Source organism: Chamaea fasciata, unplaced genomic scaffold (genome assembly GCF_029207755.1).
Source record: "Chamaea fasciata isolate MVZ Bird 193981 ecotype frontalis unplaced genomic scaffold, bChaFas1.0.hap1 SCAF_12, whole genome shotgun sequence".
In the NCBI taxonomy this organism is placed as follows: domain Eukaryota; kingdom Metazoa; phylum Chordata; class Aves; order Passeriformes; family Sylviidae; genus Chamaea; species Chamaea fasciata.
In genome coordinates, this window is record NW_027094097.1 from 14,941,247 (window position 1) to 14,965,270 (window position 24,024).

Consider the following 24,024-nt stretch of genomic DNA (forward strand, 5'->3'; position numbering starts at 1 on the left):
GAGAGCCCAGGGGAGGCTCCAGGATGATCCCAGGGATGGAGCAGCTCTGCTGGGAGGAAAGGCTGGGAGAGCTGGGATTGTTCAGCCTGGAGAAGCTTCAGGGTGATCTTATTGCAGCCTTCCAGGACCTGGAGGAGCCAACGAGAGGGACTTTGGACAAAGGATGGAGGGACAGGACACAGGGAATGGCTCTCACTGCCAGAGGGTGGATTTAGGTGGGATATTGGGAAGGAATTCCTCCCTCGGAGGGTGGGGAGGCCCTGGCACAGATTCCCAGAGGAGCTGTGGCTGCCCCTGGATCCCTGGAAGTGTCCAAGGCCAGGCTGGGGGTGTTCAGATGTAAATGGAGAAAATCCTTTGGTAAATGGAGCTCAGGTATTTTCCTGGACCTGTTTTTTTTTGCTGCAGGTGAAATACAGACCACAAACACCTGGTTCTGCTCCATATGCATTTGTGGCTAATTGATAACAAGTCTAGAGATAAAAACGTTTATATTTTTGTCTTTAACTAGAGTGGAGCAGTTAAATGGAACTGTAGATTAATTGCACACAGTTAATGAGCCAAAATCCATCCCGGTGTCCTTGAACAAAACTCGCTGGGGGGTTGAACATTGGTTTGTTAATTCAGAGATTCCTCAGATGCAGTTTTGTAGCAGATGGGATGTTTGAATTTGCTGTATTTTCGTAGGTGTGGATCACTGAAATGTTTGGTTTACCATTACATTTAATCAGCAAAACAGTTTAATTGAATTTGGAGAAAGAGATTCGTCCACCCACTCTGCAATCTGCCATTTGGCAAAACCTCCTGGCTCCACATCCCCCAAATTCCAGGGCTGTGTTCCTGCTGATGGTTTCCTTGTTTACAAGTGGCTTGGGGGTCAAATATTGCAAAATTGCGAGTTGAGATGATTTTAGATGAGGTTGTAAAGCAGAGAATGTGGTGAGGAATGAATTGTAGGGAGGCTGTTCTAGATTTAGCAAAAATGTTGCTGCTCCTGCATAAAACCTTTAGGAAAACAAACAAACCTAAAGAAATATAAGCAGGCTGTTGGTGTATAAACCCTAAAATAGCCAGAATTCTATTTTTTAAATTTATACATATCCATGTATTTATTTCCTCTGTGAGTTACAAACCCCTTGGCCAACCTAATTGCATTTTTATCAGGAGGATTTTTACAGATTATAATAAACTATCCCCACTATGCTAATCCAGACTTTTAGAAGGAATAATAATAATAATTCCTCAGCCCTTATCAGTGAGCAGTGGCTGCCGAGTCTCTTCCCTGTGCTCACTGCAGTTGATATTATAACTCATTAAGGGATGTAAACCACTTTATATCCTTTTATTTCACTCGGTGATAAATAAATTACCATTGGGAACCTTCAGGATTTTTGCTGGTTTTAACTCAGTTTAAGAGCTAATTGTCCCTTCTTGGAATTGCTTCTGAAGACCCTGAAGTTGCAGGAAGATTTTAATGGATTTATTTGGAATTGATTTATTTGGATTGAGGAGCAGAGAATCACGTAAGGGTGAAGGGTTTCTTTTCAAGGTGCAGGTCCATGAATCAGCCTGAGCTCATGCACTGAATTCCAGTGCAAAATTTCTCTTTTCCACGGAAAAAACATTTCCCTGGAAGCAAGGAAAAAACAACTCAGCAGTGGCTGGCGGTGAGAGGGAGTCAGATACAGAGTCAGAAATTCGGGGGTGAGTTCTCCAGGTTTCCAGGAATTCTGTCACTCTGCAGCAATCCAGGTTTATTTATCCTTTTATTTATCCTTCCCTGGGGCCTCAGCCAGCAGCAAATGTGCAAACATTGAGTTCTGGGAGGCCTGGACACCACCACAACTGGACTTTTGTCCCTCTGGGATCGATGAGTTCCCAACTTTTCCCTTTCTGTCAGCAGCCTCTGGTTATAAAAAATAAATAAAATTTCAATTTATTTGAAATTCCCAGTTCTAAAGTCATGGCTGGGGATTCTGGGGCTGTTTTCCTGAAGGATTGGGGAGGAAAAATGGCACAAATTGTTTGGGATGTGTTCTCACCACCTTCATTTTGGTGACGTTCTCAGCTGGGGGTCAGAGTCAATATTGACAATGAAAAAAAAAAACAACCCATCATTAACACCTCCTGAATTAAAAAATCCTGTTTAGAATCACAAGATTTTTAAAGAGCACTGAGGAAAAGTGGAAGCGAAATTTGGATGTTTTTGAGCACAATAATTTGGTCGAGTGAAATGTCAGTTAAGGGGGTGAGAATCTGAGAGTTGTGCCTTGAAACCCCAAATTCTTTCTTGAAGTGCAGTAGAGAAGTTTCTCTGAAAATGACAGTCCTGTCCTGCATTCAAAAATGGAGTTTATAAACAGAGCAATTGAAATAAAAGCATTATTAGATTATCTGTCAGCTCCTCTTTCATTATCCAGGGTTCTGTTGTTTCTTTGGCTGTTGGGGGAAAAAAAAAAAAAAAAAAGCCTCCCAAAACTTGACATCTTTAATTCCTTGGAAAACATGAAAATGCTTTCCAAAATCTCCTGATTTGTCACAAAACTTGTCAGCCTCAACCTCTTGCCGTTTAATTTTATTTTGCCTTCCTGGCCACATGGAGAAGATTCCTGTGATCTCTTCTATTTATCAGCAACACCAAGTTGATATTAAAAACAAGGACTGGGATTTTATTATTAATTCCAAATTCCCCCAGGATTAGGAGGAAGTGGCACCTTGCATGAAACAGCTCCCAGAGCAGAGTTTGTGTGGAATTTCATATTCCCGGAGCGTTGCACTGCGATATTGGGGAGCCAAGTGCCCAGGAATTTGTTGCTAAATTGGGAAGCGACGTCTGACTTTTGCAGCATTTAAAGGGAGAGGGAAAGGTCAGGTATGGAATTAAAGCAACAATTTAACATCATCCTTTCAGCTGGGTTTTGGACAGTTCAATAATTCCTGCCTGGATGGGGCTGGAATTCATTTATGAAACTTTGCAGACTGACCAAGATTTGAACTGTGGATTCCTTCTCCCCGCTGCAATTTTTTCTGAAGTTAATGGTTTCTGATGAAATATCGTTTCTGAGAGTCCAATAATTCAAGTGAGAGCCCAGCAAGTAGCAGCTGATGATTTAGGGCTGAGAGGAGGATGGAAAAAGAGTGGTTTGGATCTTTTTAATTGCAGTGGTGCTGTTTCAAATGTGCCTGTCAGGCTTAAAAACACCAAAATGAACTTTTACAAAGGGGGTGGTTTTGAATTCTTAAAGAGAATTTACACTGAAAATCAGATTTGAGGTAATGAAGCTCCTTCAAGTTTTAGGCCAGGTTTGATATTTCACTTTTTTTTTTTTTTTTTTTTTTTTGCTAGGAAATGGTGCATTTTCCCTGTTAACTTAGCTCAGGATAAATGTGAAATGCTTTAATTTAGGAGGTTTGCAGGATTCCTGTTCACTCTCAGCCACATGTGGATAAACAGTTTATTTATTCCCACTCAGCTGAAACACTTGCTTTGGGTCAGAGACCTCAGGGAATCCTTTTAGTTCCATTTGCAATCAACATCCTTTATTTGTAAGGGTTTCTGGGAAGGGGGGAAAAAAAAGAGGAATACATGGGAATCAAACAGGATTTGGGTTTAGACACAGATTAGGGGGGACATTTACTGCTCTAATTACTGCCTAAGAACATTTAAAATCAATTATTGCATATTAAAATGTGGGTTAAGCTCCTCCCTTGCCAAATCCCATCGATGAGATGAATTCCAGGGAAAGCAGAACATTTAATTCCAATTAAATGAGCACAGCCAGCCATTCCAGGAATGAATGGAAAGGTGCAGGACGTGGGATTTGGTTCCTAGGGCCTCAAGCTTTGCTTTCTGCCTACAGAAACAATTAAAAAAATTGCTTCATTTAATAAAAGTGGGCGGGTTTTTAGCTCCTGGATGCCGGAAAATGGGATAATGTTTAGTGAAACTCTAAAAAATCTTGATCTGTGTGAAGCAGAGCGCTGGGTTGTGGAAGGCTGAGTTACACACAATGTATTTAATTTATTGAGCAGACAATAAACAGAAGGGGGCAGAAAAGCCTTATTTATTCTTTTGGGTTCCAGCCTGGCAGAATTTAAATATTTTCAGTGGTGCAGTCGCTGGGAATTGGAAAATCCAGCAGTAGAAACAGTCCTTGGAAACTTTTCCTGGAGGTTGGGGAGTTAATTCTGCCAGTGCAAGAAAATGAATGAAGAGGAGAGCAGGTAATCAATTAGTGATTAAATGAACAAGGCTTGGAGATGACAGGGATTTAGATGATGTCCCAGAATAAATTTTTGTACTAGTTTAGAGCAGTTCAAAACACCAGCAATTCTATTTTTAAAAATTGTAGAAACATCCAGTCTTACTTATAGAAAATCATACAATAATTGAAATGCAGAGTCAGTTAAAAGACTCGAATTTGAGAAAGAACTAATTTATTTATTGGGATAAATATATTTAAATAAACAAATAAATAGTTAGTGGGATTGCAGAGCCCCGTTTTTTTGAAGCAGGATGGAAAGGAGCAGCAGAGGGATTCCCAAGGACGGACCAGCCTAAAATTGCTGATGCTGAAGGACTTTTCCAACCTTTGTGGCTGAGCCTGGAGCCCCTGGTCCATCTGCTTTCCTTGGCAGCAGCTCTGCCACTTAACTGCTGCATTTTCACCCCTAAAACCCCTTGGAATGTCTTTCCAAACTGCATTTTCCCCCCTTTTTTCTTTTTTTTTTTAAGGACCTATACATTTTTGCATATCTTGAGCTCCATCTCTTTGTTCCATGAGCAGGAAATCTGCTCCCAATAACTCCTGAAATTGTGTTTTTCATACCAAGGGAAGAGCAGGATTTCTTTAGGGTGCCCTCAGGGGATCTGGAAATTCGAGATTTAATCCCTGATTTCATTCCAAGCATCCTTGGAGTGGCTGGAAAATGTCTGTGTTGTGGCAAGGGCACAGAGCTGGCTGGGAATTTGGTAAAACAGAATTTCCAGGTGGGAATTATTTACAACCCCCTCAGAAAGGACTCAGGGGTGTTTGCAGGAGCCTGATATTGTGTTCATTTTTTTGCATTTTATTTATTTCTTGTATTCATTTGTTACCTAGTGATCAGTGAGGCTTCGCTTCCTGCAATCCCTGCCTGTAATTAACATCTTGAAATCCAATCTATTTCATTTTAACATAAATAAATTTGATTTTATTTTAAATACTAAATATATTATTTAAATAATTTGAATTCCTTCTTCACACCCCCCCCCCCCCCCCCAAGATTTTAGTGCTTAAATCACATGGGTTCCAACCAAACCAGACTCCTGCTGATACCAGAATTTATCAGAAAATCAGGATTATCATCTCCAAGTAACTAATTGCATAATGAAGGCTCCCAGATCTTTACTCCTGTTTCAGACTGCGCTTTCTAACCATGCAGAATTTCGATCTGAAGCAATAATTTCACTCCTGGAAGCTGCTGAGCATCAGGGGCAGCTCCCTCATTTCCCCACTGAGCACAATCTCCACTTGCTGCACTGCTGCTCCTTATCTGCCTCAGGAAGTGAAGGCTCAAAGAAGGGTAATAACTGTAAATTTCTTCCCAGGCTGCCTGAAAACAAGATATCTCCGCTGTCGTGTTTTTATGAGTGCATTTATCTTCCAAAAGGGTGGGATTGACCTGGTGCTTATGGCGTGACCCGGCCTTTTCTTGGCCATCATCAATAGTAGAAGAGTGATAATTAATGAAATTTCCAGCATTTTTCAGTCCTGGTTATATCACACGTGGCCTGGATGGGCTTTTCCCCTGGTTTTCCCCATTTTCCCCCTATTTTTTTCCTATTTCCCCCCATTTTTTCCCTAATTTTCCCCTATTTCCCCCCATTTTCCCCATTTTTTCCTATTTTTCTCCATTTTCCCCTATTTTTTTCCTATTTTTCCCTATTTTTTTCCATTTTTTCCCCATTTTTTCCCTATTTTAAAATATTCGATCCTTTTTTCCCCCTATTTTTTCCATTTTTTTTCTATTTTTCAAGGGGTTTTTTTCCCTATTTTTTTTCCTTTTTTTCCTATGTTTAAAATATTTTTCTATAATTTCTTTTTTTTCCCCCTATTTTTTTCGACTTTTTTCTGCTTTTTGCTATTTTTTCTAATATTTGGGGTGGTTTTTTTCTGGATTTTTTTGCTGTTTTTCCTGATTTTGTGTATTTCTTAAAGGCAAAACATTCCTTGGACCACACTTAATTTTTACAGTTTCAGCTGTGCTCAGGAGAGCTTTTTAGTGGGTTCAGCTTTTCTCAGAGCACAATCATCCCCAGCAGAGTTGAACAGCTTTGAAAATCGGATTAAAATTAAATTTAAAAAAAAATAATTTTCAAGCTGGTAATGGATGTTTTCCTGCCTGCAGCCAACCAGAGGCTCCTGTGTAGGTAAAGATGGATTTTTTAACTTGGGAAATCTCTGATTTGTCCTGACTTGAGTTGAAAATTCGACTTTGACCGTGTTTAAATTGCTTGGATCAAGCATCATTTGCTTCATCTTTTATTCCAAATTGCTCCCAGCCCTCTCAGCTCTCAGCTGGAGGAGTTTTTTTTTTGGTGTACTTTGGCTTGTCCTGTTCCATCCTGGGGCTGTCTCTGGGGTTTCTGCTCTGGGGGGATGTTCAGAACCCAAAAAATTTCCAATCCTGAACTCCCACTGCAAATGATGGATGACACTGCTGCTTTTTTGGCTTTTTTTTGGCTGGGGCTGGACCGTGAGTTTGGGAATTTAAACTCGAATTGTTGAGGTACCTGCTCGGTGAAGAGTGTGCTCATTGACAGGTTTGTTCTCTACATTCCTTTCGGGGCAGAAATCCAATTTAATTTCGTGGATTGTCTGCCAGTTTGTGGGTTTTTTGCCGGGTGGGTTTTCTCACTCCTTTTTGGATGGGGATCCTTAACTGTGTGTGGGCAGCAGGCGAAGGAAGCAGGTGGCCATCAGCAGGAAGGAGCATTTTGACATTATCTTCTTAAATAATGATGAAAAGATGCAAAGAGGGCCTGTTGGGAGGGATGAACACGAGTGGTGGTGAAAGATAAACCGGAGAAAAGACAAGGAAAACGCCACATTGTGCAGCAATATTGGTTATATTTAGATTTTGCCCCTGCTAGGGGTAATTGTGATATTCCTCCACACGTGAGTTGTGCATTTAAATTTAATTTAAAGTGGGGAAATAGCAGAGTTCAGGGGCTCTTTTCCAGCCTGGCTTTCCTTTAAGGCTGGAGAGTTTTCCAGCAGGAATTCCAGCTTCTTTTCCCATTAATGCTTCTCCATGAGCTGATCCATGGGAATGAGGACAGAGGGAAGAACCTGTCTGAAAAATCTCACTCCAAGGTCATTTTCAGCTTTTTAGAGAAAACGCTTTTGATCCTCACGGAAGAGACAGAAATGTCAGTTGGTTTTCTGTCTCTGCAAATGGAGAGCTCAACTGGGAAGAGGAGGAGAGGATGGCCCTGGCATTGCCAGAAGTTCTTTTCTGTCTCTGGCTGTGCTCTGGGTGATTGGCAGGTTGTTGGCAGTGCAGCCCCGGCCTTTAGGATGAATGATCAGATCTGACTCACACATTTTCCATACTGAAAATGACCTTTGGCAGCGGTTTCCGTATGCAAAATATAGGCTGGCCTTGTGTATTTAAAACAACAACAAAAATAAAATCACAGGCTAAATATGCAATCATTCCTTGGTATGTTTATTTTTTAGGGATATTTTCACCTGTAATTTGACAGATTATTCGGTAAACTGCATTAAAAACTTCCCAGATATCTGCATTTAAATTTTTTTTTAAGGAGTTGTGTCCAAGAAGAGGCAAATTGCTGCTCCAGCCTCTCCAAGTGCTAATGCTTCTGGGGAAAGGAATATGTGAGCACAAATGGAAAGTTCTGGGGCCTGTGCAGACACTCTGGGTTGGTGAAACTCCCCCTGACCCCTGGAATATTTTCCTTCCATCTTCCCCCTGAGCGCTCGCAGCACTCAAAATTGCGTCCCTTGGGATCTGAGGGAATATCCAAAGCTCTCCTCCTTTGTGCTTTCTGTGTTTTAGTACAGAAGGAATGGTTAAAGCTGTTTCATCTTCAGAAAGGAATTGGAATAATCCAAGGATGCACTTGGCTGTAATGAATTTTAATGGGTTTTTCTCAGCTTGGCCCAATATTTTGATTTTATGTAGAATTCCGTTTTTAACTTCGTGTCTGTTCAGCAGATCTCTAAAAAAAAAAATCTGAAATAAATGTATTTATTTTGAAATAAATCTGATATTCTGACAGGAATATCTCACAGGGGAGCAAATTCTTTATCACCCTCCACAAGTCCCTGCCAGAAGGGCGCAACCAGGTGGGAACAGGGACAGGATGAGAGGGAGCAACCTCAAAGTGCTGCAAGGGAGGTTCAGATTGGACATCAGGAAGAATTTCAAGCAAATCCATAGAAATGAACATTCCTAAAACAAAGCAACCTCCCCCCCCAATTCCTTATTTTATGCCAATTTTTTTTTTCAAATGCAAACTTAATAAGAGCAAAATGCTAAGGACTTTCCAAACATAATTTTATTGCATTTATCTCTCCAGTTGAAATTAATTATTCCGAGCCTTCATTAAAAAGAAGCTTTGGTAAGTGACATTTTAAACAAGGGAGATGGTGATAAAGAGCAGTGGCTGAAAGGAAGTGAAAAAATCCTTGAACGTTTTGAAACTGGGTTGTGAGAACTTCCAGAGGAGCTCTTTGGGTGATTTGGGAAATGCAATGAGCACACCCACGTTGCTGCTGGCCTGGCACTGCCACATCTCCCTGTTTCATCAGGTATTTGCTGGGGTTTTGAAATGTTTGGTGCAGAGAAAAAGAGATGCAAGTTGTCTTTTTATAAAAACAAAAACGTGTGGGTTTTTCCCCTTGAACAGGAAATGCCCCGAGTGCTGATTCTCCAGAGGACAACAGGAAAGCAACAGAACCCCCCATTTCTTTCTTGATTTCTAAAATCTGAGCTGCACGTGCACAGGAGGAGCTCTGGCAGAGCCTGCACTTGTCTGGGATGAGCCCAACATCTTCCAGAGCTTCCGCAGGTTTGCACCCTGGTGATCCTTGCATTCCCTGAGGAATCCCATCTGTTGCAGTCGCTGGCAGTGGGAGGCAGGGCATTGCAGCCTGGGCCTTTTGGAGCCAAAAAATCTGGGGTCAGGCGTTTTATTTGTGCCAAAATTGGGATCCATCCATCGTTAGCTCCGTGACAGGGCCTTATCTTCTCTTGGTGATGGATCATTTGGCACTTCAGGCTTACACAGACAGCGAATGTTCGAGTGTGTGCTCTGCTGCAGCTGAAGGAAAAGCACTTGCTTGTCACCAGATCGGCTTAATTTGTGTTTCAGCAATTAGCCGAGGGAAAATAAATGACCCCCAGTCACGGCTGAGCAGTGGAAACAAGAGCATGGGGAGCAAAGGGGAACGAAACCAAAATTTCTCCCCTTCAGTTCTCCCTGAGCACGGCAGGAACAGTTTAAGTCTCAAATCCACTCCTGGGAATATTGTGGCTGTAATGGGAATAATCCCTGCAGACAGATCAGGTGCTCATCTGCGTGTGGAGACAAGTTGTTTATTTTGTGTTTCCTTTTGCAGTCCAGTGCAAAGTTAGCATGCCTCGAGTTTTCCTTCTCCATTGTCATCTGGAGTGATAAGAGATAAGCTTTTTCTGGTTCCTCACGCATTGAATGATTTTGGTGTTTGGTTTTAGGTTTTTTAATGTGTGAAATGCACACAAGAGGTAGTTTAGTCTTGGTTTTATTCAGTTACAGTCTGGTCCTGTTTGCTCTGGTGCGTCTTGTGCTGCTCATCTCCCCACCCTGGAGGACAACACACGCCCTTTCACAGTGCTCATCATCCACTTTTGCAATAAATCCTTTGAAATTCTCTTTTCCTAGGAATTATCCTACGGAACCTGGTGCATCACCACGTAAATTGGCCACAGCACCTCTGCAAACACTCAGATCCTCCCAGAAGGGATTCGGTGGAGCTGTGATTTACAGACTTCCCCCTGTGTGTCCTGAATTGATGAATTCCTTATTGCTTCCCCAGGGGTCGTGGACTTTTGTATAATTCCACTGGAGCCATCCATCCTCTGGAAAAATCAGAGCACTCGGGGTGGTGCAGGTGTCAAACTCGATGGATTGCCGGCACCGGCAACACCGGGAGAGGGCCGAGGCCTCCCTGGATTACTTAAACCAAAAACCTCTCCGTGGGTTATTTATAAGCTTTGCTCCTTTGTATTCCTGATACCTCTGGGATTTTTTTGTTTTGTTTTGCAGCGTTGTCCCTCAGACCACGGTGATCCTCAACAACGACCGGCAGAATTCCATCGTGGCCAAGATGGTGGGGCAGGAGGAGCCGCTGAGCAGGGCAGCAGATTCCCTGGAGAACATCCTCAGCAAGTGAGTGGCATTCCCTGCAATCCTCCCTCGTTCCCTCCTTGGGTGGCGCCAGTTTTGAAGGCAATTTGAAGGGAAAAACCTCACAAGGAACGCTGGGGGTAATAATGGGGGAAAGATTGAGCCTGGGCTTGGATAGGTTCTCTTGCTTCCCTTTTGATGGGAGAGAACATCCTGGAGGAGCTGGGGTTATCTCTGTGTTAAGGTAAAGAAGGATTTCCCAGAGCCGTGGGTTTTTTACATGGATGCACAATCCCTTGGGAACATGCCAAAATCTTGTATTTAACCAGCTGAAGGAGGAATATGCAGTCCGAGGAAAACTTGGGCTATCTGAAGTGCATTTTAAACAAGCAGACCCGAGGATTCTGTGTGGAAAATGGTCGTAATTAATATATTTTTATAAATCACTTGGATATTTCTTTTGTTTTGCACACGGGGCTAGACTTTTCCATGGAAGCAGATGTAGGAAGTTGATACCTAAGATTTTTTTATTCCTTCTGCTATCTGTGGCCCAAAGGACACAGTCTTAAAGTTGCACCAAAAGAAATTTAGGTTGGATGTTAGGACAAAGTATTTTCCTGAAAGAGTGATGAATTATTGGAATCATCTGCTCGGGCAGGTGGTGGAGTCACCATCCCTGGATGTGTTTTATAAAGGATTGGATGTGGCACTCAGTGCCATGGTTTAGTTAAGGTGGTGTTAGGGCATGGGTTGGACTGGATGATCTTAGAATCTACCGATGATCTCAGAATCAATCTCCTGAGGTGACGGTGCTGTTGCCCCCAGCACGGTGCCGGGGCGCCGGTGAGTCCAATAATGTTGGGATTTGGATACAATAAGGCTGGGATTTGGATATTCCCATTGCTGAGGGGCTGTTTGGTGCTGTTGCCCGCAGCGCGGTGCCGGGGCGCCGGCAGAACACCATCGTGGTGAAGGTGCCGGGGCACGACGACAGCCACAACGAGGACGGCGAGAGCGGCTCCGAGGCCAGCGACTCGGTGTCCAACAGCGGCCAGGTGGGCAGCCAGAGCATCGGCAACAACGTCACCCTCATCACCCTCAACTCCGAAGGTACCTCTCCTGCCAAGGGCCTTTTGTGCCTTTTGTGTTGATGCCTTTTGTGTTTTATATATAATATGTAAGAATTTTATATATTTTTAAATTTTTACATATATATAGATATATTAAAATATGTAATAATTTTATATAGATCTATATATATACACACACATACTATATAATTTAATAATTTAATATATAATATACTAGTATATGCATAATATATAATTTATATATAATTGATATAAAATATTTTATATATTTAAAATTTATACAAAATTTCTGTATTTTATTTTATATTGATGTAGATTTTATTTATATACATAATATATAATATAAATATAATAAGCACATACAAAAATATACATTATTTAACAATATATAATATAAATATATAATATAAATATTTCTATTCATTTATAGAAACACATCATTAAATATTTATGTTTATGTTATATTAATATTTATATAAAATATATAATTACATATTATATAAGTATCATCTATATTTATATTAATATATTAGTGTATATATTTTATCTTTTATATTGATGCCTTGGGAAGGCTGAGCTGGAACAGAGACTGGACAGAGCCAAGAGAATAAAGTAGAGATTTATTGAAAGGCCTTTAGGACACAGTTTGGGCAGGACAAGAGCCTGGCCAGGGCTGCACCCAAGGTGGACCCAAAATGGTCACGAAATGGACACAAAATGGACAAACTGCTCACGAGGTCTCACACTTTTATCAATTTTGCTCCATTTGCATATTGGGGTTTAATTGTCCAATCCCAGCTCCAGGTTGTGAGGTCCCATCCTTCTTGTTCCTCCCTCCAGCCCACCCTTGTTTGTGCTGTTGGGGCTGAGAGTTGTCCTTGGTGTGCAGCAGGAAAAGGATTTGTTTTGTGTCCCTGCTCTGTGCAGAGCTGAGTGACACCGAATGTGAGCTCAGAACTGCACCCCTGGGCAGCACAGAACCTGAAATACATGAAAGATAAAACTTAAGGCATCAATACACCTTTTATGTATTTACCTTTTATGTTTATTCCTTTATATCCTCAGTGCTCTCAGTGTGCACACTTGTAATTGCTGAAGTCTGATCACTTAGCATAGTCCTGGTGTATTTAATTTATTGAGCAGACAATAAACAGAAGGGGGCAGAAAAGCCTTATATATTCTTTTGGGTTCCAGCCTGGCAGAATTTAAATATTTTCAATGGTGCAGTCGCTGGGAATTGGAAAATCCAGCAGTAGAAACAGTCCTTGGAAACTTTTCCTGGAGGTTGAGGAGTTAATTCTGCCAGTGCAAGAAAATGAATGAAGAGGAGAGCAGGTAATCAATTAGTGATTAAAGGGACAAGGCTTGGAGATGACAGGGATTTAGATGATGTCCCAGAATAAATTTTTGTACTAGTTTGGAGCAGTTTAAAATACCAGCAATTCTCTTTTTAAAAACTGCAAAAACTACCTGTCTTGCTTTTGGAAAATCATATAATAATATTGATACAACCTTTTATGTATTTACCTTTTATGTTTATACCTTTATATCCTCAGTGCTCTTATTTTGCACACTTGTAATTCCTGAAGTCTGATCATTTAGCGTAGTCCTGGTTTTCTGTTAGGCCAGGAGATCAAACATCCTGAAGGGCTCACAGTGTGAGGCTGGAAAGCCCTAAACTGTCTTGGGAAACCAAGGCCCCCCTCTAGAAAATATCCTGTAAACCAAAGGTTTCGCCCATCCAGGGGAAATTTTTTTTCCCAACCTCAGTGATTTCAGAATTTTTTACCATGCCAGGAGCAAAGCTGCCAGCACACCAGCAGGATGTTTGTTGTGTAATTCCTTTCCTGCCTCGCTCTGGCACAGATTTGCACAGGCAAACGTGGTGTTTGACCCACTGATGTGCATGTAAATCCTGAAGGAGCACCTAATCCATTAATGTCTGCACATCTGATTTCCCTCAGACCTCTGGGACACTCATCCATTCAGAATCTGTGAGATTGATGAATGCTCTGAGGATCAGATCAGTGACCCCCCTCCACCTGCCCTTGCCCTTGCACGGGAGGGAATTGCTAAGTGACTTCACCTGCAGGGTGGCACAAATGCAGTTATTAATAAAGGAAGAGATGGAGAATAACAGGGCTGGTGTGCAGGGAGAGGCAAAGTCACAGCAGCCCTTGGCTTCCATCAGCTGGGACACGATTCCAGGACACGATTCCAGGACACAATTCCAGGGCACTCTGAGGTGTGCAGAGGTCAAACCTGAGGGGCTGAGGATGGAGAGCCCAGGACTGAGACCAAACTCCAGCTCCACTCTGTCATCCTGGCTCTGCAAAGCAAAACTAAACTGTGTTTAGAGTTGGGTTTATCTGACACTGAGCTGTGGATATTTTCAGGATTTCGGGAATGGATTTCTCTAAAGGCACTGTTTGCTCTCTGCTGGTTGCTTTCATGTAATCATGATAATTTAAAAATTAGTGTTATTGCCTTTCTATCCCTGAAAAATAATGATACAGGAGCTTTGAGGCCAGTTCCAGAAATGATGTAGAATAAGGCTGTTTTTTTTGCTGACTGAACACTGTGACTTCATTCCATGTGTTTTTTAAAGTCCAGTTAATTTTGGCATGCCATGTGTTCTCACTGTGAGGTTTGGAGTGCAGCATCTTCTCACTTCAAACACAGCAGCGCATTTTATTTAATTGTGGACATTCTAATTAGGCTTGGAAACAATGAGCTTTGTACACTTCAGTGTCTTGTGCAGAACAAAGAGCTTTTTTAGTTTCACTGATACACTTTAGGAGTGGGAGAGCCATTAAGGGTTGCACTCTGAACATGAGGAAATTTCTTTTACAGTGATTTATTTCATAATGGTTTCTTTTATAATGGTTGCATGGGATGGATGTGATGGCCCAATGTTATTTTCCTCTTCAGTTTGCACCCACTGCACTTGCACCTTTAGGGCTGTAAGAGAAGGAAAATTTGGTCTGTTCAGTTATTTTGAGATTCTTTTCTGGCGGTTTCCAGAGTTCTTGTGCACTTTTTAAAGTTCTGCGGATTGTGAATTGGATTTCCCCACACTGAAATGCTGCAGCTGGTCTTGAGTATCCCCCTTGCACAGAACTTCATCTGTGGATCAATTCTTGGGGCCTTCATTGCTCTGAAGATGTTGAATCATGGAATGGTTTGGGTGGGAAGGGACCTTAAAGCCCATCCAGTTCCAACCCAGGTGGCTCCAAGCCCCATCCAGCCTCGCCTTGGACTCTTCCAGGGATCCAGGGGCAGCCTCAGCTTCTCTGGGAAATCCATCCCAGGGCCTCCCCACCCTCACAGGGAGGAATTCCTTCCCATTGAACCCTGGTTTGAAACCATTCCCTGTGTCCTGTCCCTCCAGTCTGTGGTGCAGAGAATCCTGAAATGTAAACATGGATTTTTGGAGCAGCTCAGAGGAGTCTGCCCTGCCCTGGGTGTTAATGAAGGGCTGAGTGATGTTTTTTCCAGAGAAAACTCCTCAGTCACGTCTTGTCTCCTCGCCTTGGCATTTGGAGCAGTCATTTGATAACAGCAGCATTAAACAGCACTCCGGATTTGCTTTCCAAATGGGGATCCAAGCAGCTCTGTGTCCATGGCCCAGACTTATCTGTGCACAGGATTTTCCAGCTCAAGATCAGATCTCACACGTGGGATGAGCACTTGGAGCTCTTTCCTGCCAAGCTCCTCAGGCCAGGCACAGTGAGGAGCTGGAGCAGAGCAGGAGTGAACCTTTGGTGCCCCGAAACAAAACGATGTGGAGACACTGATGAGGTTTCAGGACTTGTGAAAGCCAAAGAAAATTTTAAAAATTGAATTGCTTTGGGTTTTTGGTTTTTTTGGTTTTTTTTTTTCAATTATTGGGAGCCAGCAGATGAACAAGTTTCTTGCAGGTGTCTGCCACAGGGACATTTGGAGTTAACACTGGCCCACCTCCACCCAAATTTAACAAAGATATACTAAACAAGGAGAAAAGGGCAAAATCCAAATTAGAAATCTGATTTTCTGACATGAAACACGTTTTTCCAAGGTTTTTAAAAAGCCCTTTGAGTCCATGGATTTTAATTTTCGGAATTTTATTTGGAGCTTTTTTATCAGAACTTTTAATCTGATCACATCCTTCCATGAGTCATAAACTAAGGGAATCTCTTGGATTTCACCAGAACTGAGGCTAATTCTTAACCAACAAGTGACCTCACTGATGTTGTGCTGAGGCTGAAGAACCTGTGATTGTTCCCAAAATAGCTCCTGGTCCTGGATGCACAGGGGCCTGGGAGTGAGCTGGGACTTGTTCTTCTGGATTTCTACTGGAACAGGGCAGGCTTAGGTGGGATACTGGGATGGAATTCCTCCCCCTGTGAGATTGGGGAGGCCCTGGGATGGATTTCCCAGAGAAGACTTCCAAAAAAATCATTAAATGCGATTTACTGTGGCTGTCCCCATCCCTGGAAGTGTCCCAGGCCGGGTTGGATGGGGCTTGGAGCACCCTGGGATAGTGGAAGGTGTCAGGGCTGGAACTGGATCATCTCCAATGTCCCTTCCAAGCCAAACCATTCCATGATTCTGGGATTTTTCTTTGATATTCACAAGGAAATGAAGCCTTTCTTTCCCCCCCACACAAGAAGAGTCAAGTGAAAAGCTCCAGCTCTGTGCCCAGGCCGTGTGTGTTGTTCCTGAGCCAGAATTCCCAGGGGCTGAGCTGGGTTTTGCTGAATGTGACTTTAAAGCTCTTTAACCTTTCTTTTAGCACAGCTTTCAATCCCACTGCTGGATCTGGAGGTGAATTTACAGCCTGCTTGTCCCTCCCTCCCACAGACTTAATGATTTTTAATTAATGAAGTCAGTGCTTTGGAGCCTCTGCCAATTAATCACTGCCCCTGTGAACTCTTGCTAATTGACAGGAGCTCGTTAAAAGATCACAGAATCGTGGAATGGTTTGGCTTGGAAGGGACCTTGAAGCTCATCTCGTTCCAACGCTCCACATGATGCTGATGTTGAATCTTCTATACATCAGCCAACGCATTATTTAATTTCTCGAGAAATGGAGGTTTATTTTTGTAGCTTAGGGTTTGTTTTTTTGGGGCGTTATTTTAATTTTCTTAAAGATTAATTCATCTTTCTGCCTCTCTGCACCTACCGGCGTTTTGCTGCCACTGCCAACTTTGCACCCAGCCTTGAGAGGGAAAATAAACACGACTTCTTGGAGTGATGGAACATGTTAATTCCAGTATTTCTGTGGGCAGGTGTTTCCTTTTGTTTTCTGTAGTTTTAAAGGAATGACTGACAGCTCCTGGGGAGAGAGCAGAGCCTGGCTTTGCTTTTGAGCATCCCGATGGAAAAATGTAACAGCTCAGTGTTTGTCACTTCCCTGGGTGGGAGAGCACGGCCAGAGCAGCCCCTGTCTGGTTTTTGTCCTCTTGACAGGGCTTTTCTTGCTGCTGACCCCAAAGTGGCTCCTCTTGTTCCCAGAGAATTCCTCGTTTGCAGCCCCCAGCACGTCCCTGGTCAGCAGTGCTGGGAGAGAAAAGAAATGCAGCAAAAAAGAGTCAAAAACCAGCACTGAAAAGCAAACTGGGTTCAGTAGAATGGAGATAAAGGTGGATTATTGAGAAAAGAGCATTGAGGAGGAGCTGGAAACTGGTGTGTGGTGGAAATGGGGCTGTGAGTGCAGGGAGGGAGTCTGGTAAAGCTGGCAGGACTTTCTGCGCTGCAAGGAGGAATGATCAGGAGCCACTGCTGTGCTGATCTAATATTTGGTGTAAAAAAGGCAAGGAAGCACCTTTCCCCTCAGAGGGCAGCAGGGTCCTTGGGAAAATCCACAGGATCAGGGAATGGTTGGGGTCGGAAGGGACACCTGAAGCAGGTGACAGAGGGACGCATCCAGGTGGCTTTGGGATCTCTCCGTGTCCACACCCTCCCTGGGCAGCTGTGCCAGGGCTCTGCCACCCTCCAGGGAATGAAGTTCTTCCTCAGTTAATTAAAGAAAAACAGGGCAAAATGAGAGGGTGTGTGATGAGCTGAGCTCCAGGTGAGTGTGTGCAGTTGTGCTTTGCTGAGTTGAAGGGGAGTGTGTGTGTTCTTTGACTGTTCTCTTCCTCCCCAGCTCACATTTTCTGAGCTTTTGGAAGTCTTGAAGGAGCAGCAGCAGGGTCTGGCTGTGCAGTGCTGGGGTTGGATTCTGGCTTTTACAGAGCATGCACTAAATAACCCCCAGATTCCACCCAAATATCACCTCTGGAGCCTGATAATACACCTAAAGAACCATCCCACATGCATTAAAGGATGTCTGAGTGCTGGGAGCCTCCAATGATCCAGAATTAGTCAATAGTCTTTATGTGTTTCTTTGTTCAGGGAGAATTTCCATCCATTCCCATTCCCATTCCCATTCCCATTCCCATTTCCATTCCCATTCCCATTCCCATTCTCCTTCCTTATCCATTCTCCTCCACACCAGAGCTCAGGGCATTTGTGCCTCCCTCACAACTGGCCCTGGATTTCCTCTTCCCGCCAGATTTTTGGGTGCCAATCCTGTGTTTGCTCCCCCTGCAAAGTGCCAGATGTGTTGGCAGCCTGGCAGGAATGATTTTGATCTAAAAGAAGGAATAATTCAGCTTTCTGTGCCCTCACGGAGCTGCAGTGGATTCATGGTTAACTTCAGTCACGCTTAATGCAAAATGGTTATAAAATAAATTCCCTTTCTGTTGAAACTTTGAAAGCAGGAGGAAAATGCAAGAGATAATTTAGGGGGGGGGATTGTGGTCGTAGGTCAGAATAACAAGATAATGTCTTTTTTTCCAGGCTGGGAGTAATAAAAGAACAGTTGCATGTGGTAAAAACAGTATGTTCTGGACTCTGTGCCAGCAGAAAAAAAAAGAGAGGATTTTGCAAATTGAACAAAATCTTTGGTTCATGTAGGTTAACAACGTTTGTCAAAAAAGTCTGCAGGCAAAAGGTGTTCCATGTGGAATAAAAATTCCTGTATCCACCAGCAATCCTGCGAGCTGTGAGGCACTGAGGCTGTGATAGGCTGCAGGGTAATTTATTCAGGCTTCCTAGAATTTCTTTGAGAAACGTACACATTGATCCAAAGATGTTTTTTGCTTCTCCAGATCAGCCCAAATTTTTCTAACCCAGTCCATTTATCTTGAGGAACAGCCTGTTGTTTTCCCTGATAATGGTAACCAGACTTGTGGTGAGGCCAGACACAGTGGCATGCAAAACAAGGCACAGCTCATCCAAACCACTTTATTTTTCAGATGGCACCTGGTTCGGGGAGCAGAAAGCAGCCAGTGTGACCTATCCTGGCTCAGGATAAAAAAGGAAAGGATTAAATTAAAAAAATACTTTAAAAATACAAACAATTTGCAAGCGTATAAAAATATATTCAGGACAGGGCACGAAGTTCTGATTTCGGCAGGCAAAAAGTTGGAGGGATGAGTTGCTGCATACATCAACAATAAAGAGTTTGCCTTGCAGGTTATATAAAATGAATCCATATATGAATATTAGGAAGAAATTCTTCCCTGTGAGGGTGGGGAGGTCCAGAGAATGTTCCCAGAGAAGCTGTGCCTGCCCCTGGATCCCTGGAAGTGTCCGAGGCCAGGGCTTGGAGCAGCCTGGGATGGTGGAGGAGATGATCTTTAAGGTCCCTTGCAGCCCAAACCATTCCCTGGTTTGTGTGGCTGTGTTTGTGCTGATAATCAGCTGCTCTCAGTGATAAATCAGGATTACACAATCCAACGTTGGCCTCATCCTGTCATTACTCATCGCTGTAAGCTCAGCCCCGGCGTGTGGGGTGACTCAACCCAAAGGTCGTGCTGCAAAAGCAGTTTGGAGCGTTTGGAGTTGCTTTCATGTTATATTTTATTGAGTTCTTCTGGCCTGTAGTCTGCTAAAGCCCAGGGCAGGGTTTGGAAATCCAGCTGCTGCTCGCTCTGGGTCCTGCTCTGTGTGAAGTGAGAACCTGTTTGAGCTGAGCTCTGTCACCTTCTGTGGGGACTGGAAGGGTTGTGGAAACCAGGAACTGGGGACTCTGTATCACAAAACTCTGCTCTAAGATCACTTAATGAAAGAAAAGCCATTAATGTAATTGTAACTGAGAGCTGTGCACAATAAATTACTGTAAAGCTCTCTGTGGAAGGGCTGAGTGACCCCTCAGTCAGCAAACCTTGTTTTACTCCACGGAGCTGAGCAAACACGGAAATCAAATCCAAATGGTCCCTGTCAGTGGACACTGAAATATTGCTGGAGTGTTTTCTGCCCAGTTCCTATTAGCAGGGTGAGGAATTCTGGAATTTGGTTTATGTCTGGAATGGGAGTCTCATCCTTGGCTGTTTGTTCCATCCTCCACTCGAGGTGGGATTGGTCCTGAGCTCTGTTCAAGTGTTTGGTTATTCTTGAATCCATCAACGTTTGGCATTGTCTGCACGGGTTGATTGAAGTGAGGGCCTAGTATTCATTTTAATTTAATTTATTTATTCAAATAGATCCCTAGTATTCCTTTCCCCCCCCCCCCCCCCCCCCCCAAACTGAGAAACTGGGAAAGAAATAAAAAAGCTTCTTAATATGTTGAGTGTGTGTGTAGGTGGGTATAGCTGTGCTACTGATGGTCTTGTATTTGAGTAAGAGGGAAGATGATTAGTGACTGATTAATTATCCTTCTGCTGGGCCTGTTCCTTGGGAAACTATTATTTAGAAAATAATGTAGCCAGTAAATATGAGGAAAACTCCAAATTTTGTTTGGGATGTCTGGTTACATCCTAAATCATTGTCATTGCTTGATGTACTCCTTTTAAATGATTCAGCAAGTCAGTGTCCACTATTGATTATAATTTCTTAAATCTCTAACCTTGCTTAGCCTTGTTTTAATCTCATGGGTTTGGGGTAGGGGAAAAAACAAGGTTTCAAAGCTGTTGGCTGCTTGGAATTTGCAGTGCTTTGAGAATATCCCAGAGCTGCAGCAACCTTCACTTTTAGGAGGTGAGACCACCGGGCCTGGAGTGGTTTCTCAATAAAAGAGATCTCTGAGAGCGAGTTGGACACCTGGACTGGCTGCAGCAGTTCCTGTGTGGGCCAGGACATGAACAACAATAATTTTTGCTCGGTGTTGGGGTGAATTTGGGTTTGTTCCTCTCAGCAGCGATCCCGCTGCGCTCGGCTGGGATCTGCTCACAGATACCAGGAAGCAAACTTGGGAGCGGGGGGGAGATGCTGCAAATTCCAGAAGTGCTCTGAGCCTGCCTCCTTGCTCAGCCTGTCCCCACTGTGTGTTTCAGAGGATTACCCCAACGGGACATGGCTGGGCGACGAGAACAACCCCGAGATGCGGGTGCGCTGCCCCATCACGCCCGCCGACATGCTGCACATCAGCACCAACTGCCGCACGGCCGAGAAGATGGCCCTGACCCTGCTGGATTACCTCTTCCACAGGGAGATCCAGGCCATCTCCAACCTCTCGGGCCAGGGGAAGCACGGCAAGAAGCAGCTGGATCCTCTCATGATCTACGGGATTCGCTGTGAGTGAAAGGCGGGAGTTCTCAGCGCGTGGATGAGGCAGCAAGGGAGGTGTGAGATGGTGTTTTAAAGAGTGTGTTTGATGCATGGTGTTTGTTTCTTTATGAAGAAAGTTTAGGGGTTTTTAGGAAGAAATCCTAATGGGCTGGTTTACTTCAGTTGGTGGGTGTTCACCAGAAATTCCTCAGTCTTTGAATTTCAACTTCTTTGCAACCGCCAGCTGCGAGTGTAGTAAACATTGTAAAAATAATAAGTAACGCAAATTTCAATACTGCTCAAGTGCTCAAACCAGCATGGTCTTGAGCCGTCGTTGTTGACTTCCCATTTATGTCTCTTTTTCCAAAAGACTTGCTGAGATTGTGATGGGAAAAGTTGGCAATCTCAGGGTCATAAAATCCGTGTGTTCACAGCAGGAACACGCAGGATGCTGATGGATTTCTGTCTGCTCCATGTGCACCAGTCCTTGGATTATTTAAGCTGGGAACTGATATTATTTGCGTTAAAGGCACGATATTTGTTAATTTAAAAGGAATCCAATGTGGTTTCACTCAGAACAAAGGCACAGCCACTGGTCTGAAATGAAAAGAGGAATCTGGACGTGAGCGTCGTGTTCTGGTGTGGCAAATTCTAGTGAACGCACTGAGGGCAGCCAAGTTTGCTCCCTGTACTTTCTTTCCAAGAAACTAGCAGAACCAGGATTTGGGGAGAAGTTTCTTCTGCCAGGTGGTGATTGAGCACTGGAATCAGGGAATGGGCGCAGCCCTGAGGCTGCCACAGCTCCAGGAGTGTTCCCAGGGCCAGGCTGGGATTGCTGGGGAGTCTGGGAAGGCCCAGGAGTGATCCTTGAGCTGGATTCTGATAAACCAGGAGTTGTTGTTACAACATTCTTTATAGTCACAGTTTGTGTAGGTCCCCAGCACATCTGCAGGGGGAATAATTTGTTCTTCTGGTGAGTTTTGTATGGAATTGGCAATTTGAAACTCTAGGTAAGGCTTAGGAATGGGTCAGCAAGGGATTATTTGGGCTGGGGTTGAAGAAGTGATAGTTACAGAAAAGGGAATGGGGGTTTTTGATGGCAGGAAACTCATTCCTGTTATCTGCTGTTGTTTCCAGTGGTTTTCAGGCTATTTTGGGGAAATTGAAAACCCAATCTAACCCACTCAGGTGGCTGCATTAGGGTAATTTTTGCTACATTATTTTCCTGAAGAAGAAGACTTCAGGCTTCTTCTACAAACCCATTAAATCTGTATTTTTAAGAGAGATAATAATTCTTATTAATGCTGATCTTCAAACCCATTTTGTCTGCTGATCTCATCAGCGTCAGTGATGTTTTTGAAACACGGATTTTCATTGAGAGCTTTTAGAAACACTAAGAAATGGATCTTGCTCCAGTGTTAAAGCAATTGCCAGGCAGTTCTTTTCCCATCCCTTAGATCTGGGAGCACAAATCACATGGGTCAGTTTGTAAGTGGCTGTGGAGGAAGATGAGACGTTTGCCAATGTGAGCATGGGGAAGGAATGTGTCCATGTGACCAAGTGCTCAGGCTGGGGATTATGTCATTTCTGTGAGGCATTTCTGACCGTGAAGAGACTGGATTATGGAAGTGATCCCTGCAGCTGGAGAAGGTCTGGAATGGCACAGATGTGAGAGCGGGGGATCATGAGCAGCAGCCAGTGCCTGACTTTGGTGGATGGTTTGGGATCCAGGTATCTGAAACAGCTTCATTCCTTCCTACTGTTGGCTGCTCTGTTGTTTTCTTTTGGGAGCCAGGCCATAAAAAACTGAGGATTTCTGGAGAAAATAGACCCTGTGTGGATCTGGCCAGAGAAGACTGCTTTGGGCAGTGAAATGTTGATGCTTCTGGGGATTTGCTGCCAGCAAGGACAAAGAATCCTGTGGCAACCAGTGAAGAAAACACACGAGAACTTGATGGAGCAGCAAGGGGAGCAGTGAGAACAGTGGTCCAGAAATGATGATTTCACTTCATAACCTGATATGTCATCACTGGGAGTAATTAAGTGGGAGTGGAATTGGATTGCAGCAGCCTGGTGAGGAATGTGGAGCACTCAGCTCTGGAGGTTGTGCCCCTGCTCACTCCTGCTGAGTCTGTGTGTGCCACGATTCCAGCCCTGTGCTCCCTGCCTGGGAAGAGCTCTGCCATCCCAAATCCCCTTTCCCCATCCACACACATCTGCTTTTCATCCCTGAAGTGTTCTCCCAGAAAAATCACCCCAAACCTGATTTTCCCTGGCATGGGAACCCCCTCAGGGCTGGTCCCCACTGTGGGATTTGCTCCTGCTCTGAGCAGTCCTGCTTTGATGACTTAATTCAAACAGAAATGAATTAAACCCAATGTCATCAGCCTGGCCCGTGCCAGTCACAGCCAGAGGAGCCCAAGAAATAGAAAAGATTTTATTTTTCCTTTCGTTTCAAGTTTCTTGCAGTTTGTCAGTGGAAAGATATTCCATCCCTTCTTCTTCTTCCTTTTTTTTTTTTTTTTCTATAAGAAAAACACCCAGCAAATCTGTATTTAATAGAGAAAGTATTTGGTGTAATAATGCAGCAAGTATAGCAAATTAAGAGATGTGTGTTTATTGAAAATTCTCGATGCTCTGCACAAGGTTTACCACAAGAAGAGAGGGAAGTTTATCTTTGGAAGTCTAAAATTTCACTTGTGGTAGGAATTTGCTTGTGGGGTGGCAGTGGTACTGAGGAGAGTTCTTTGGGCAAGAGACCAGAATGATTTAAACACAATCTCTGTCATTAAATAGCTCATTACCTCAGCCCTGCTAAAAATGGAGACTTTTGCTGGTGAAATACGATCCAAGAACATCCTCAGTTGTAATTTTCTTTGCCTAACAGAAAATACGGGTTTGGCTCTTTGTGGAGATTTCACAGCAATTTCAGTTGGAAAAAAACAGATTCCCAAATTCAGAATTTTGCAGTTAGAAGGAATGGTGTAATAGAAAAGATGATTTTTTTCCATGGCATGCTGG

At 43.4% G+C, this 24,024-nt stretch overlaps 1 protein-coding gene across 1 annotated transcript in view; it reads left to right on the plus strand.

Annotated features, from left to right (window-relative positions):
- The window catches only part of BANP (BTG3 associated nuclear protein), a 110,742-nt gene that overhangs the window by 14,229 nt on the left and 72,489 nt on the right, over positions 1 to 24,024 (plus strand). The window contains exons 5-7 of the mRNA XM_066194747.1: positions 10,316 to 10,438; positions 11,331 to 11,506; positions 20,790 to 21,029. Of these exons, the coding sequence (XP_066050844.1) occupies positions 10,316 to 10,438; positions 11,331 to 11,506; positions 20,790 to 21,029 (539 nt within the window). The remainder of the gene's footprint in view (positions 1 to 10,315; positions 10,439 to 11,330; positions 11,507 to 20,789; positions 21,030 to 24,024) is intronic.